This window comes from Branchiostoma belcheri, unplaced genomic scaffold (assembly GCF_001625305.1).
Source record: "Branchiostoma belcheri isolate BF01 breed outbred unplaced genomic scaffold, Haploidv18h27 scaffold176, whole genome shotgun sequence".
Classification (NCBI taxonomy): Eukaryota; Metazoa; Chordata; class Leptocardii; order Amphioxiformes; family Branchiostomatidae; genus Branchiostoma; species Branchiostoma belcheri.
Genome location: NW_017803224.1, coordinates 281,810 through 297,805, shown reverse-complemented (window position 1 = coordinate 297,805; position 15,996 = coordinate 281,810). Strand labels below are relative to the sequence as shown.

Genomic DNA, 15,996 nt, shown 5'->3' with positions numbered 1-15,996 from the left:
TGTGTGTGTGTGCTGAGGGGGTTACTCTATCAGTAGGTTCTACTTCAAAAGGAATCTGCTTCACTCACCTGGGCGTCCCCGTGCCACGCCATGTTCACCAGCCTCCTCCACCGTCTCCTCAACTGGCAATGGCGCTACTTTCCCGTTTCTTTTAGGGAAGCACTTGATTAAAATCCTCCTCGCAAATCGAAGCATTTTTCACCCGTTATCGACGAAGCTTGACTTCCAAAAAAGTAAAAAGCTGCGGAGCTTTTTATGGTTTCAACGTTATCGTTGAGCACTGTCTCTAAGCAGTGTTTAGAACACCAATGTTGTTTAGAAACGTCACAAACATATATACATTGTTGTAGAACATGGGCGATTCGACTGTGCGGGGGGGGGTGAATAGAACAAAACGATAGATGGCTATAAAGCTACGGTCACAACCCGCCGTACGTGCTTTTTGTCCGTACGCTTTTTGGGAGGCTACGTCTGCTACGTTTTTTTCTGAAAACGTGGGGAAGGAGTGGCGTCTACGCAGGTCACTCGCACGGTTGCACAAAGCGTAAGAGTGTGGTCTGCACGCCAAGTCTGGCCGTGAGCGGTTGCGTGCATCGTACGTTGCGCAAGTGGTAAGTGCTTACAACGTACGTGTGCGATTGCAACTTTACCGTACATAAGGAGACCGTGCTCACACGTGCTTCTTCCGCACGGCACGTACGGGGCACGCGCGTCGCTCGTACTCGCACGCAAGGGTGATGAATCCGCAGACCGCACGTAGAAAAAGTTTTACATGCACTTAAAGTTCTACGGCGTGTCTGCGTGTAGGATTTCGTACGGATGCGGTACTCACCACGCACGGATGCCCTACGTTTGCCCACGTTTTTGCACGTAGACAGCACGCAGAAGCACGTACGGCGGGTTGTGACGTCGACCGTAGCTTAAGCTAGATCAGATGGCCTTGTCGCATTCAATAAATGTAAAACCATGCAATACAGGTTTTACGGGAGTTGTAAAGCCTTCCTCTGAGTCCGTAATACCGGAGGGTATTTTCGGTTTGGACCTGGTGGTTCTATGTACTAGGTCAGCATCATAACTCGAGAAGTTGTGGATGGATCTTTTTTTATATTTCGCATGTCTATTTTGGTTCTGCGCTCTCTCCCATTAAAAACGGTATCAATCTATATATCAAATTAAAGCTCAGATTTTAGGTAATCAGCACACACAGTTTCAAGAGGGATCCTATCTGCTGAATGCAACCGTACAAACATGGCCGTAAAATTAGCAGATTTCAACGCACAACTACTACAACTTTTATTCATCTCTAACAACAATTTTGAACACGGTCGGACTTTAGCATGTCAAAATTCAAAAGGAAACACCGAGCCATATTTTTACCACGCGTGTAAACGTAAAGGGTTTTCACGGCGGAAGCGCCCCGCGTCAAAAGCGCGCTTTTACAAAATAAGCGTGTTCTAGAGCATTGGCCCTTCGACTGTGTGGGCACATGTAACGGTTAGCTGTTGCAGAAATGTAGCTATATAGGTCAAATTCAAATTGGTCCACCTGACTTTTCCCAACGGTACTGCAGCTGGATTTTTGTTCATTTGTTGATTTGCATGTGTTCAACATTACCCGAGAAGCTGTGAATGGAACTGAATGATATATATACTTGGTTGTTGAGTAGCGGTTATAAAAACAAATTCCTAGAATTCTTGCGAATTGCACACAATACTGTACCATTAGGCTCCTCCCTGAGACGTCGCCAAAAATGGTTACTAGTATCCTACGTTGCTGCAAAGGGTTTGTGTTTTTATGAAACAAGTTGAGTTCGGAGGGCTCTGCCTTCGACAGTGTGATATTGCTTTGGTGGGTGTTGTGTGTGTGCATAGTGTAGGTTTTTTGAAGATGATTATCGTAGTTACAGTGGGCAGAGAGTCCTTTTGTGAACGAAGCAACATACTTAGCCTGTACCTTGTCTTTCTATACGAAAATACGGATTGTAGAATTCGGCAAAAAGGAGAGAATTGGCCTGGGGAGTCTGGCCGCGAAAGGTTGTTTTCTTCCCTCCGATGCGCGGCGATCTGAGCTTCAAAACGGCAAAAACTCCTTCAACTAAATCATTCTTCTATACAGCCAGCGTTGTGGAAGCGTGCGATGTCCAACACGTTGATTTATTGTCTTTTACTACTAAATTGATGCAGTGCATTTCATTCCTTTTTTATGTGATGGTGGCTATGTACATTAATTGTATATGTGATGTTCCCACCGGAATCAAAACCATTTGTACAATATTACGTACGCATTTTTCAAAGTTGTTTCAGTGACAAGGGGATTTTGTAATAGTTGGCAATAAACGTAGCACAATAGTATGTATCATTTCTTGTTTAACAAGGTTCATGATGTCAAAATTTGCCCGCCTTGTCTTTTTTCCGCCCTATCGCATTAGATTGAGAGTCTAAGGAGGATGTCATCCATAAAATTTACTTGCAGTGGCCTAAATCACTAAATAACTGTTTACAAAGGGGGCCAAGGTGTATCGTGCGGACAAAATTTAGGCCACAGCAAGTAAATTTTATGGATGACATCCTCGGTAGACTCCAAATCTAATGCGAGCGGGCGAAAAAAAACAAGGCAGGCCGAAAAAAACAAGGTTCCTACATTTTGAAATTTTGACTCAACCATTGTACAAATGGTTTTGATTCAGTGTGAGCATCACATATACACAGCCAGCATCACATATCATTGCATCAAAGTGAGAAACAAAACATTAAATCAGAGCCTTTTGTTGTCTCCTCTCGTCATAGTTATCTGCCATCCACCTTCCGGCATGGCAACAGACATCTTTGCCCATTTTCGGCATGGTAACCACTGTCAGAAGGCAACAAAATTTCTGTTTTTTTTTCCCCCAAAATCAGGCGAAAATTAATGCGCGCGCTGATGTCATCCATAAAAATTACTTGCTGCGGCCTTATGTAAATCAACTTGATACAAGCAAAAGCAGAACAAACACTTTAGTATGACATGATATCCGACAGATTCCGTCACTAAAATTGCGCATTTGTTTAGCCTCCTGTGCAGGCTCCGGGCGGGTGGGAATTTTGATACAGCGTTTTGAAGAGTTTTTACCTTCGCCAAGAAGGTTATGTTTTCAGTAGCGTTTGTCCGTCTGTCTGTCTGTCTGTCTGTCTGTCTGTGAACAGCATAACTCAAGAAGCTTAATATGTATTGTCATGAAACTTGGTAGGTGGGTAGGTCTTGATGAGACCTAGAAATGATTAGATTTTGGGCCCCCTGGCGGCTTTTGTTGGTACTGCAGCAGAACTTCCGGTTTTGATATCTCGCGATCTGGACATGCTAGGGTCACGAATTTTGGTTGGTAGATAGCTCTTGAGGTGGGGAAGAAGTGACATGAGTTTGGGCCCCCTAGTGGCTTGTTCTGGAACTGCAGGAGCATTTGTTGAAAAATTTTCGAAGGATGATAACTCAAGAACCGGTTGACGGATTGTCGTGATTTTTGGTATGTAGGTACCTGAAGGGATGCTTGACATAATCAAATGACAATTATGCAAATCAGGAGCTAATTTGCATAATTAATGAGGAAATTCTATAAATCTGCTTTGTTCGATAATAGGACTATGAAACACTTGTGACATCTACTTGAGAATAAAAAAAACATCTGAGGATATAGATTATGTAAATGAAGACCTAATTTGCATAATTAATGGGAAATTTTTATAATTTCATAGTTGTAACTGCTGAGAATTTCATACTTGCCACATTTGGAAGTTATGTGAAGGCGAACATCAATAAACATAATTTATTCAAATCATGACCTCATTTGCATAATTTATGAGGAAGTGCTATAATAGCCTTTTTGTTAAGATAAGACTGTCATTGGGTGGAGAATATGATCAACTGATATAACCCATGCAATGAGGATCTTATTTGCAAAATCAATTATCAAAATTGTATACTTCTTCAACCGCAAGGGTTAACATCATTTGGCGAAGGTATGAGATCGTGGAACTCTTGTTGTTTGTTTGTTTATTTAAATGCAACAGTGCATAACAAGTGGCAACCAGGCAGCAACAAGGCTGGTAGCGGCTACCACTGACACATAAATGCATTTTTAACGCGTTCTTTTTAATAGCCGGCCATCCTACAACCAGCCTCCGAGAGAAGGTTCCATTCCGCGCACTTGCTGGTACACAGAGCTAGAAATGTATGTCCAAGTTTATATTATCTCTATTAGAGTCCACATGCTATTTATCTCAGGGAAACAATGTTTTTTTCAATCTACTTTGGACGGACATTCGGAGATCAGACATAACATGTAGTACAACAGTGTGGTCTTGAGACACTGGAGAACAGGAGAGTCAACCTGTGCCGTAAGTTTGCAGTCAGCATGGAGAAGTCAGAGAGAACTGCAGATCTGCTACCTCCAACCCGGGGACAGTCAACCCGACGTGAACTTAGAAACTCTACAAAAAGGACTCTCCCTACCACACGTACAACAAGATGTTACAACAGCCCTTTACCGTCCCTCTTAAGACTGTTGAATGAATCGAAATGATGTCACTCTTAAACTTGTAAATGTCTCAAATATATTTTGTGAAACTTGTATATGGAATGTAAATGTAATTTTGATATTTAAGATGCAAATGTGAGCAAAATTTGAATCTCGTTATGCTAAATGTGTTTAATATGTTGACTGTGCAGTCGTTAATGTTTTTAAAAGAAATGATGTACATCTCTGAACGCAATTCAGCTTCTGCTGCAATGTTCGTGATTTTAACAATAAACCATTTTTGATTGATTGATTGATTGATTGATGTTGAGCCAGCCGTTGGTTAGTACACAGTTTGGCCGCCGCCGCCAGACATCTGCTCGGAGATTTATACGCATCCTCTATAGGGCCATGTTGATTTAATTACATGGATGACATCCACGCTCGCATGAATTTTTGTCCGTTTCCAAAAAAAAAAAAAAGTTGTCGACCACACAGTAAATCGTACGAAGCAACTGCTAAAATATCCCAAATTTAAAAAAAAAATATTGGAAAACGAAACTTATTTCTTGGTATGCCAAACTCAATCCCAAAGGAAAAGAAGAAAATGTGAAGAAATGAAAATAAAGATTCTATTATTCGCCATACCATATCGTGTGTTTAATCATTTGTTCAACCTTCATGACCACGTAAATTTCATAATGAAGGAAACTTTTTTTTTTTTTTGCAATTTCCTATTTTTTTTATTCGCACGCTCGCATCAGTTTTGAGGTTCCCAGGGGATGTCCTCCATATAATCAAATCAACATGGCCTAATTTATAATGCGCCCCTCTCGGGACAACCTCCCCCATCCCGCAAGTGGACTAGGCCAGTACAACAAGAAAGATGGCGGAAACAGACCGGGAGTTTTTTGACAGGTCGGGACTCGCCGCTACAATCGCCAGAAATGTCTCCAATCTTGAGGTTCTACTCAACATGGGGTTTCCCAAGGAGAGGGCGTAAGTAGGAAAAATCCTTCCCCTATTGTTTACCTTCTACGCTTGAAAGTAAGTCGCAAGATTTTTGTGGTTAAGTTTCCTTTTTATCTTACTTCCGGGTCACGCTTGGTGAAAATATACAGCTGTTTGTGTCCTGCTTTGCAAACCCTTTGTCCTTAACTTTCTTCTTCCTTTTGTTTAAAGACAAAGGTCTTCAGAGGAGGAATTATAAGAAAGGTAATCTGAAAAACTTGAGGACATTAGTACACCCATTATTATCTTATCATAAAATCAATGAACTTCAACAATGTTCGTCATAAATTTATGATAATTTTACAGTCACTGTGTGCCATTTTGATGGTTTTGATAGTTCGTAAGATATAATACTCAGAGAAAATAATTTTTCTCATAATCTAATCATAATATTATTGTAACATTTCCCTGCACATTACTCCAGTTGATAATTTCCTTTTTTTTTTAGAAACTTGTGAACATTTTTGTTACTTTATATGTGGTAATAATGTTTTCAGCATTTGAACAATGATGTTTCTATCTTCCACAATCATTCCTTGAGCCAATGCTCCTATAGATATACGATCAACGTGCCAGCTTTTCGAAGAAGTATATTTTTGAAACAGCCGACTCATACATCATTAAATATAGATTGCATAATTCGGTGTAGAAGGAAATAAAGTATGTAATATAAAAAGTCTGTTGAATATTTGAGAATGCAATCTGTCTGCCTCCTGTGAGCTAGAGTTGTAATGATAAAATTCCAAGGGGTTTTTATGGCAGGCATGTGCCAGATTATGCTGCACACCCTTAAGTCTAGGCAGTGGTAGAAATACTTTTTTTTCAACGTTCTGCAACATTGCAGATGGGTGAAAATTTTGTCCTGCAATTTTGAAACACTTTCTACAAATACACAAGCCACCATACTACAACCTAATGCAAAATTGCAGATTGTACGATTTTTTCTTCTGCAATTTTGAAAATCTCTCTGCAAAATGCAGACTACAGATGGGTATTTCAAACACTGCTAGGCGATGGTCTTTTTCAAGAAATTAAATTCTGAAGCCAAAACACATTGCATGGGAATGAAGGATAGATTACAAAAGGAACAGAATTTCACTTTCTTTAACCTTCTTTGACTCAAATTTTAGTAAATTTTAGGAGATTTAGCCACCAAAATAAATGATATAGTTGGAAAGAGAAAGAAAATCCTAACACTGGGATTTTGAAAATAACCCCATCACAAGAGGCATAGTAACAGCTTGCCTTGCATCGTGGAAATGCATATACTTGTGATTCTGCCTGGTACAGAAGTATTGTTTTGGGTGGCTGAGCTGTGGGTCTGTGTGTCTATTTGTCTGTCTGTGCAGATAGAGTAGGTTGACAGCATGTGAGTGGCGAAGATTGACAGGCAGAATGAATCGGTCAGACACAGGAAATGGGGTGAACTTGAGAATAGGTTGACAGACCATGGGTGGGGGAAGATTGACAGGCAGGAGTCAGAAGGCAGAATGTCAGGAATCAGAAGGTCAGGAATCAGAAGGTCAGACACAGGAAATAGGATCATATAATGTAGTTCATGCTTTCTCATTTTTCACACCCTTTAATGTTCCATACATACAGGGAGAAGGCTCTAGCAGCTACAGGGGACAGGAGTGTCCAGCTGGCATCTGATTGGTAAGGCTGACGAAACTAATCAAAGAACATCTGATTACTTGATTCTGATTGGTCAATGAAATAACAACATTTGTGCCTTGATCAGATTCTGTTTGAATAGATAATAATCAGCTGCAATCCTTATCTAACCTCAAGGCCATCGCCTCTTGTTTAACATGGCCTAAGGCCACACCAATTTAATTTGTTGGTTCTCAGATTTTTTAAGAAAAAATATGAAACGACAGGGCAAAAAAAAAAATAATAAAAACAGGTCTAGGCATCTTATTATAGCCCCAAATGCTTTGATAGGAGCCATGAAGTCAACACAAAAGGGGGGTTAGAATTTAAACAATAAATTTTGAACTTTTAATCAAACCACTGCATTGATAGATGGCAAAACTGTAACATCTAAGAAGAAAAGGACTTTCCTCAACTGTTGGAGGCAAAATGTGAGCATTTTTAGTTGATTCAGAATCCTTTTTTTAATTTTTTTTTTTTTGCAAATCAGAAAAAAATGAAGAGGGGAATCCGAGAACCAACTAATTAAATTGGTGTGGCCTTATCGCATTAGATTTGGAATCTGCGGAGGATGTCATCCGTAAAATTTACTTGCTGTGGCCTAACCACTAGACTTAATTGCCTCTTGTTTCATGTGGCCTTTAATAATCTGTCTATTTTTCCCTCCAGGATCTTTGCCCATGTTGATGACAGTAGCCTGGATGAAGACCTCCCGCGGGAGTACGTGCTGTTCGCCTGTCCGACGGGGCCGCTAGTCAGCCAGCTGGAGGACTACTCGGAGAAAACCCTGGTGCAGTGTGGGAGGAACGGATCGCACAACTCCTTCCCTCATGTCACACTCTGTTCCTTTTTCTCGGTAAACCTACAGTTTATTATCTGAGTGCCACTAGAATATGTAACATTACAATTATCATATTACATTTTCAACATTCGAATGAAAGCTCATCTTTGTTGGTAGAATCCATAGTTATAGAGTTCAAGCTTTGTTCCAACGGTTGGCGAAGGATGAGAATGAGATTGGAATATTGAGAAATAGAATATGAGATCAGTAAGATAATTCTTTCAATCAGTGACTATTAAATCCTAAGGTACATACCTCCGAATTTTCGACGACTAGTCAGTTCGTCTTGATCACGGAATGATCCTAGTCTCGCGAGAGAACGCGAGACTAGGACGAGACTTGCGTGGATCTTCTGCCCCCCTCTGCCTCCTTGCGGAGTAGAGGTAGGTAGGGCTTAGGCAGCTCCCAGCCTTCGTTGCGGTTCAGCTTGGCTCCCACTAATTGGATGTGTATGGCCTCCTTGATCTTCCGGTGGGCATTGCGGGCTTCCTGATCGATAATTTCGATCGTGTCTAGTATAGGTTGGGTGGTGACCCTATATCCAGTCTGTACCTGGTGTTGACTAAGTGCAGATTTGTAGTCCTTACGGTCAATCACATAGCCCATACACATCCAATTAGTGGGAGCCAAGCTGAACCGCAACGAAGGCTGGGAGCTGCCTAAGCCCTACCTACCTCTACTCCGCCAGGAGGCAGAGGGGGGCAGAAGATCCACGCAAGTCTCGTCCTAGTCTCTCGTGAAACTAGGATCATTCCGTGATCAAGACGAACTGACTAGTCGTCGAAAATTCGGAGGTATGTACCTTAGGATTTAATAGTCACTGATTGAAAGAATTATCTTGCTGAACTTGAACCATACGTGACTGATGAATCTCTTCAACGATAGAATATGAGAATATTTTGTATGTCAGCATGAACTTAGGAGGTATTGACAAACAAGTGAGAGCCTGCATGCCCTTTTTCGCAAGGCGTAATCAGGCCTTTTTTAAAATTTTAGCGTTCGTAATCTGTAATATAGGCAGCTGTCCAAAGTCATCGTAATTCGTAATCAATGCATTACTAGAGTAACCATAATTGGTGAAAATCAGCTCTGAGAATTTAACGTAATTGACGGAATTGGTGGTGAAAATTTAGCGTAGTTCGTAATCACTTACCCCCCCCCCTCATGTAAGCCCTGAGTGGATGTGCATGTAGAATTGTAGATGTATAACCTATCTGCCATCTTGCCTTGTTACCAGGTCCCAGACTCTGTAGTCCCAAAGGTGGTACATGCCGTGTTAACTGTGGCAGGCAGGGTGAGGGGCAGGGAGGTCCCAGACAAGGTCACGCTGGACTTCTACTCCTCCGGCAGTTTTGTGGGTCTGTTTGTGGACGACAGAAGTGCAGCTTTCCTCAGGACTGTCAGTCAGGAGTTTGCCAACGAAGTCTTAAAGACAACAGGTAAATCTGATGCATTTTACCATGGATGACAACGGGTAAGGCTGTGACCCTTGTTTAGTCCAGTGTAGTGTATGTAGTCCAGTGAAGCATGATTGTGTAGTCCAGTGTAGTGTATGTAGTCCAGTGTAGCATGTGTAGTCCAGTGTAGCATGATTGTGTAGTCCAGTGTAGCATATGTAGTCCAGTGTAGCATGTGTAGTCCTGTGTAGCATATAGTATTACGTAGTCCAGTGTAGCATGTGTAGTCCAGTGTAGCATGTGTAGTCCAGTGTAGCATGTGTAGTCCTGTGTAGCATATAGTATTACGTAGTCCAGTGTAGCATGTGTAGTCCAGTGTAGCATGTGTAGTCCAGTGTAGCATGTGTAGTCCAGTGTAGCATGTGTAGTCGAGTCAAGTATAGCATGTGTAGTCCAGTGTAGCATGTGTAGTCCAGTGTAGCATGTGTAGTCCAGTGTAGCATGTGTAGTCGAGTCAAGTGTAGCATGTGTAGTCCAGTGTAGCATGTGTAGTCCATTGTAGCGTGTGTAGTCTAGTGTAGCATGTGTAGTCCAGTCCAGTATAGCATGTGTAGTCCAGTGTAGCATGTGTAGTCCAGTGTAGCATGTGTAGTCCAGTGTAGTGTGTGAAGCCCAGTGTAGCGTGTGTAGTCTAGTGTAGTGTTACAATTTTTGGTGCAAAAAATGTACATAATGCCCCTTTATATGATGCTGTTCTCAGGAATAGAGGTGAAGGCCCACAAGAAGCAGCTGCACATCACCCTGGCCTACCAGTTCAACCCCAGTCAACAGCACAGACTGGAAGAGCTGGCCAGGGACATGGACACCTCCATGCCTGCACAGTGGGACCTCAGGCTGTACTCTAGGGACACCAGGAGGGCTAAGTCTGATGTAAGTAAGGCCACACCAATTTAATTTATTGGCTCTCGGCGACGCCTCTTCTTTTTTTCTGATTTAAAAAAAAAAAATCTGAAATCAACTCAAAATGCTCAATATGCTACATATATTGCCCCCAACAGTTGAGGAAAGTCGTTTTCTTCCTCCTTCTTGCTACAGTTTTTCTATCAATCTATCAATGCAGTGGTTTGATTAAAAGTAAAAATTCATTGTTTATAAAAAACAAGAATTTTTTTTGTCTGTTTCTCCCCCAAAAATGTTATGACCATTAACTGTAAATTATAAATTTTAGTTGCAAAACGAACAAATTTGTACCTGGTCCATAAATTGCAAAAAAATATTGGAAAACGATACTTGTTGTATGTCATAGAATGCCAAAATCATGTGAAGAAATGAAAATGAAGAGTCTATTATTCGCCATACTATACTCAATATGTATCAATATGTGTTTAACCTTCATGACCACATAGATGTCATTATGAAGGTAACTATTTTCGCCAAAGTTTTTTTATTCATTTGCACACTCACATCAATTTTGGTGTTCTCATAGGAAAATGTCATCCATATAATTAAATCAACATGGCCTAAACCTAATTAATAACATTGGTTAGCTAAATTCATTCCCCATAATGCCAATGCCTAACAGCCTTGGAAGAAGAATTTGGTCAATTTTGTGAATAAGTCATTTGCTTAGTCATGTTTTGACCTTTCAATGTAGCTATCATAATGGTATCATTATAAAGGGTTATAAGTAACCTTTCATTAGCCTGGGTACCATCCGGATTTTCGCTACGCAACGTGATTTTTTCAAGCGTTGCGTAATGAAAATCCGGATGGTACCCAGGCTAACCTTTCATTGCAACAAAACAATGCATAATACTACACAATGGATGAAGTGATATTGGAGATATTACGGATCAAGTACTATGTATTATGTAAACTTTTGTGTTGAGTTCTATAGTATACATTTTTCAGCTTTCACAAGTGAATAATTTCTTGTGTTGTTTCTGCTATCTACAGGTGCTGAGGGTGGTCCATCCTCTACAACCCACTAACGATGATGAACTGGAACTGGTCAAGTACGTGTGGTCAAAAGCTTTTTTGATGATAGCGAGAAATCTTGATGGAATCGGCCAGTCTGCCATTAGTTTCAACAGCATAACTGTCTTTTCGTAATGTAAAATGGCCCTGACCTGATCATGTTGCCATGCTCTTTGTGTAAGAAGACCGTCACTTTTCCTTGGTCTCCTGGGGGGTTGTTTGACTACATAAAGGGTTAAGGCCCCACCCCGAGATGTAACATTACATGTATATGGTGAGATAATCCCTGGTCAGGTGCGATAACTACCAAATAACTAATATGTATACCGAATAACCACCAAGTGAGCGTAGCAAACGAGGTGGTTTATGAGTCTTACAAGTCTTAACACTAGTGCCCTGTCCCCACAGTATAATGGTGCGGTCCAAAAAGTGGTCGGTTATTATAATAACCGACCACTTTTGAGGTTACAGCCTGATAACTGATGGCAAATGGAGCCTTCTGATTGGTCGACGCCTTCTGGCTATATGATAATATCTTGTAATTTGCTTACGCAACAACACCCAACCACATCTCTCCTGCTCCAGGGTTCTCCAGCTCACAACTTTGATACAAACAACTAAAAAAAAAGCACTCAGCTGCACATGTTCTTTGCTACATCCAAGAGATTCTGTGCCTCTTTCAGCTGAGCCACACTAAATGCTGAATTGGTGCTAAAATACCTAAAAATACTAAGTCTTTCTACACATAAGTGTGTTTTCTATATAATGTAACTTAATAAATACATATTACTTTAATAAACTTATTCCTTGCCCTATGTTACATGTAAATGTTTGAATTTGTTCATTTTGTGTATATATGTGCACACTATCTGCATACATGAACATTGTACTTGCTGCGTAGTGCACTCCTTGTATTGTTACATTACAATTTTGAATGAAATAAATAAAATGTCTTGTACCTGATTGCCCCCCCCCCTTCCCAGAGGAGACTACATCTACCTGGAGCCTGATGAGTTGGTGAGCAGCAGTGATGGCTGGCTCAGGGGCGTGTCCTGGCTCACAGGGTGTACAGGACTCTTCCCAGGGAACTACACCGAAAAAACAGCCGAGACTGACACATGGACACTGCACAGGTCAGATGGAGGGAGGGAAGGAGGGATGGATGGATGGAGGGATGGAGGGATGGATGAAAGGATGGATGAAAGGATGGATGGATGGATGGATGGATGGATGAAAGGATGGATGGATGGATGGATGGATGGATGGATGGATGGATGGATGGATGGATGGATGGATGGATGGATGGACTGGACGGACGGACGGACGGACGGATGGATGAAAGGATGGATGGATGGATGGATGAAAGGATGGATGGATGGATGGATGGATGGATGGATGGGTGGATGGATGGATGGGTGGATGGAAGAATGGATGGAAGAATGGATGGAGGGATGGAGGGATGGATGGGTGGATGGATGGGTGGATGGAAGAATGGATGGAAGAATGGATGGAAGAATGGATGGAGGGATGGAGGGATGGACGGATGGGTGGATGGAAGAATGGATGGAAGAATGGATGGAAGAATGGATGGAAGAATGGATGGATGGATGGAGGGATGGATGGGTGGATGGATGGGTGGATGGAAGAATGGATGGATGGACGGACGGATGGATGGATGGATGGACAGAAGGATGGATGGATGGACAGAAGGCTGGATGGATGGATTTAAGATCCTTGACTTCTTGTGTTCCAGATGTGTTCCTGTTATTTCCCCCCGTGGATCGTCATCAGCCACCAGGGCCTCCGCCCCGCCCATGTCCCCCACCCAGGTGCCTCCCCTGCCCAGGGAACCTTCCCCCAACCCTGGTGTCAGGGTACCCCTGCCAAGGGAACCTTCCCCCACCCTAGCTGCTAGAGTACCCGTACCTGACAGGAGAAATGGTCCAGCCAGACCGCCCCCAGAAGAGTTGTATTCCCAGGTATTCATTATGTTTGTTTCTTCTATTAGGATCTTCATAAGTGTAAATTTTACTCCTGGAGTCCATAGTCCATATTAATGATTATTACGGTTTATTCAGAATAATATAAATTAATATTCCAATCTTCCACAATTCCACAAATAAGGTCAATGACCTGAACCAGACGTCTGTCACCTTGGTAACCAGTGTTGGGTTACATCATGTTGCAATTTTATAGCAGGAGGGATTTAAACTCCCGTCTGACAATATATATGAATGTATTTGAGTAAGAATTTAACAAAACAAGCCATAAGCGAAAGTAAACATTATGCATTCACTTTGCAAATGTTACCCTTCTAGTTTTTTTTTTATTTAATTTTTTTACCATGCAGGTGCAGAAGTCCAGACCTGTCAGTACCGGTCAGGTCCCCCCGGTACCGGCCACACCTCGGCAGCTCTACATCCTCCGTCACGGGGAGAGGGTCGATGTCGTGTTCGGGAAGAGATGGATGAACTCCTCTTTTGTCAACGGTACTGTAAATTCAACCATTTTAGCACACTCAGATTTACTTTAAATCACAATATTTTGCGGTAATTCAATATTCATGGTTTTTGCGGTCACTTCTGTACCGCAAAGTTACCATTACCGTGAACAGACAATTCACCTACTTTGTTTTTTCTGCACCTGCCACCACCGCAAACTTATAGTTCCGCAAACATCTCCATTTTTCTTTTGCTACCGTGAACGTTTGATTTACAGTACATGTACATGGTACATGTAGATGTGGAAAGGAGGTTTTTATCAGTTATTCTACTTAGTCTAGCAGAGATCCTGGATGGAGTCTCTGTCAAAAAAAACTCTGCTCTAGATCTGGACTGACATGTTGACTCTGCATTGTCGTGAATCTACTGATAGAACAATATTGTAATCAAAATCCTCCGCAAACTGATTAATATTTATAGTTACTGTACTGTGTGGTGTCGGTGGCGCAACGGTTAGAGCGTTGGACTCGGAACCGAGAGGTCCCGGGTTCGATACTCACCGTGGCCCGACGTTGTGCCCTTGGGAAAGGCACTTTACACGACTTCCCCACCTATACGGTGGAGTGACGCCCACCGAGCCTCTTAGGCTAATCTGTCTGTCAGGGTGCCAAAAACACCTTACGGATTTGGTGCGCCGATGTGACAACATCTGCACATTGGCCACTGAGAGCCGTTAAACTTTTTTTTTTTTTGTTACTTTTTAATATATATATATATATTACAAACCAACATTCTCACACATTTCCCGCACTGTCAATATAACAACAATGATTATAAAATGATAACAATCTGATTGAAATGATAGTCTAAGATTTCTTTATGATTTTGGTTTGATATCATTTTGATTACAGAACTAAATGCACAGATTCCTGTTTGTTTGTTTGTTTGTTTATTCGATCTCCATTAGATTTACATGAAATCTATTCTTCCTGGAGTCGCAAAATTACAATGAAACAAATGTACAGAACAGAACAAAACAAATGTACATGAAAGTAAAACCAACATAACAAAAGGTGTGAGTCTTAATAAAAAAAATAACATAACGCACACAACATTAACTGAAAACTGAACTTAAGTGAACGGGGAGAGGTCAGAGGTCATGGATGATTAATGTAACAAAAAACGTTACGAAATACGTTTGTTCAGGTGACTATGTTCCACACGACCTGAACCTTCCCAGAAAGCTGCCCTGCAGAGAAGGCAGCCCGCTGAGTTTTGCGGAGGACAGCCCTCTCACAGAGATGGGGTGGTTCCAGGCACGACTTACAGGTACAGCATTGTTAGCAGGCTATAGGGCAGACAGTACAATTACCTTTGCCGATAGAAGCCTATGGTAAAATACACTTAAACAAGTCCCAATGAAAGTACTTTGAATTCTCACACTTCAATCTCAAAAATTCTTCTGCACTTAGAGAGCCACAAGGGTCTGCTTCCCAAATATAGAATCAAAGAAAATAGGTTGACCAGCTCAAACTCTGACAACAGCTGACAACAGTAATTTAAAACAAACCCTACTTTTGACTCACTAATTTTCTCATGTATCCATCCGCCCTGGGCAGACAAGACCTCATCACTCAGGTCCCTCATTATGCCCACTAAACTGATGAAATGAAGTTCAACAAAATTTGACCAAAGTAGGAAAGTTTAGACCCTACCTGTTCCTTCTAGCCCCAAAATCTCCAAGCTGGACCAAAATTTTCAAGAGAAAATACCCTCCTGGTTACAAAGCGAGCACTCTTCCCAATTGAGCTATACACACCAGTGTCGGGGTGATCATTGCTTGAGGAATATCTGATGGAAGATGTACTCCTTTTCCACAGGTGAGGCCATGAGGAGGACAGGTGTACACATCAGCCAGGTGTACTCCTCCCCATCCCTCAGGTGTGTGCAGACAGCTGATGCCGTACTGGATGGTAGGTGCTCAAAGACATTTTTTTTTTCCGAAAATAGTTTCATCAGGTTGGTAAAACTTAAGAGATAGGGGAATTCTTTTTACACAACCAAAGAAAGTTATAGACAGAGAAGACAATAGAAGAACCCGCTGGATCAAGGAGGCAGTTTGGATCAGAAAGTCAACCCCTGTAATGAACCGGGACGAGGGGGGGTACAAACTAAGCCACGTTTGGG

At 41.7% G+C, this 15,996-nt stretch overlaps 1 protein-coding gene across 1 annotated transcript in view; it reads left to right on the top strand.

Annotated features, from left to right (window-relative positions):
* Nucleotides 1-5,375: 5,375 nt before the first annotated feature.
* LOC109467149 (ubiquitin-associated and SH3 domain-containing protein B-like) overlaps nucleotides 5,376-15,996 on the top strand; it is a 15,559-nt gene continuing 4,938 nt past the window's right edge. The window contains exons 1-10 of the mRNA XM_019765091.1: nucleotides 5,376-5,488; nucleotides 7,103-7,156; nucleotides 7,823-8,009; nucleotides 9,232-9,433; nucleotides 10,152-10,321; nucleotides 11,348-11,406; nucleotides 12,352-12,501; nucleotides 13,122-13,347; nucleotides 13,719-13,857; nucleotides 15,016-15,138. Of these exons, the coding sequence (XP_019620650.1) occupies nucleotides 5,376-5,488; nucleotides 7,103-7,156; nucleotides 7,823-8,009; nucleotides 9,232-9,433; nucleotides 10,152-10,321; nucleotides 11,348-11,406; nucleotides 12,352-12,501; nucleotides 13,122-13,347; nucleotides 13,719-13,857; nucleotides 15,016-15,138 (1,423 nt within the window). The remainder of the gene's footprint in view (nucleotides 5,489-7,102; nucleotides 7,157-7,822; nucleotides 8,010-9,231; nucleotides 9,434-10,151; nucleotides 10,322-11,347; nucleotides 11,407-12,351; nucleotides 12,502-13,121; nucleotides 13,348-13,718; nucleotides 13,858-15,015; nucleotides 15,139-15,996) is intronic.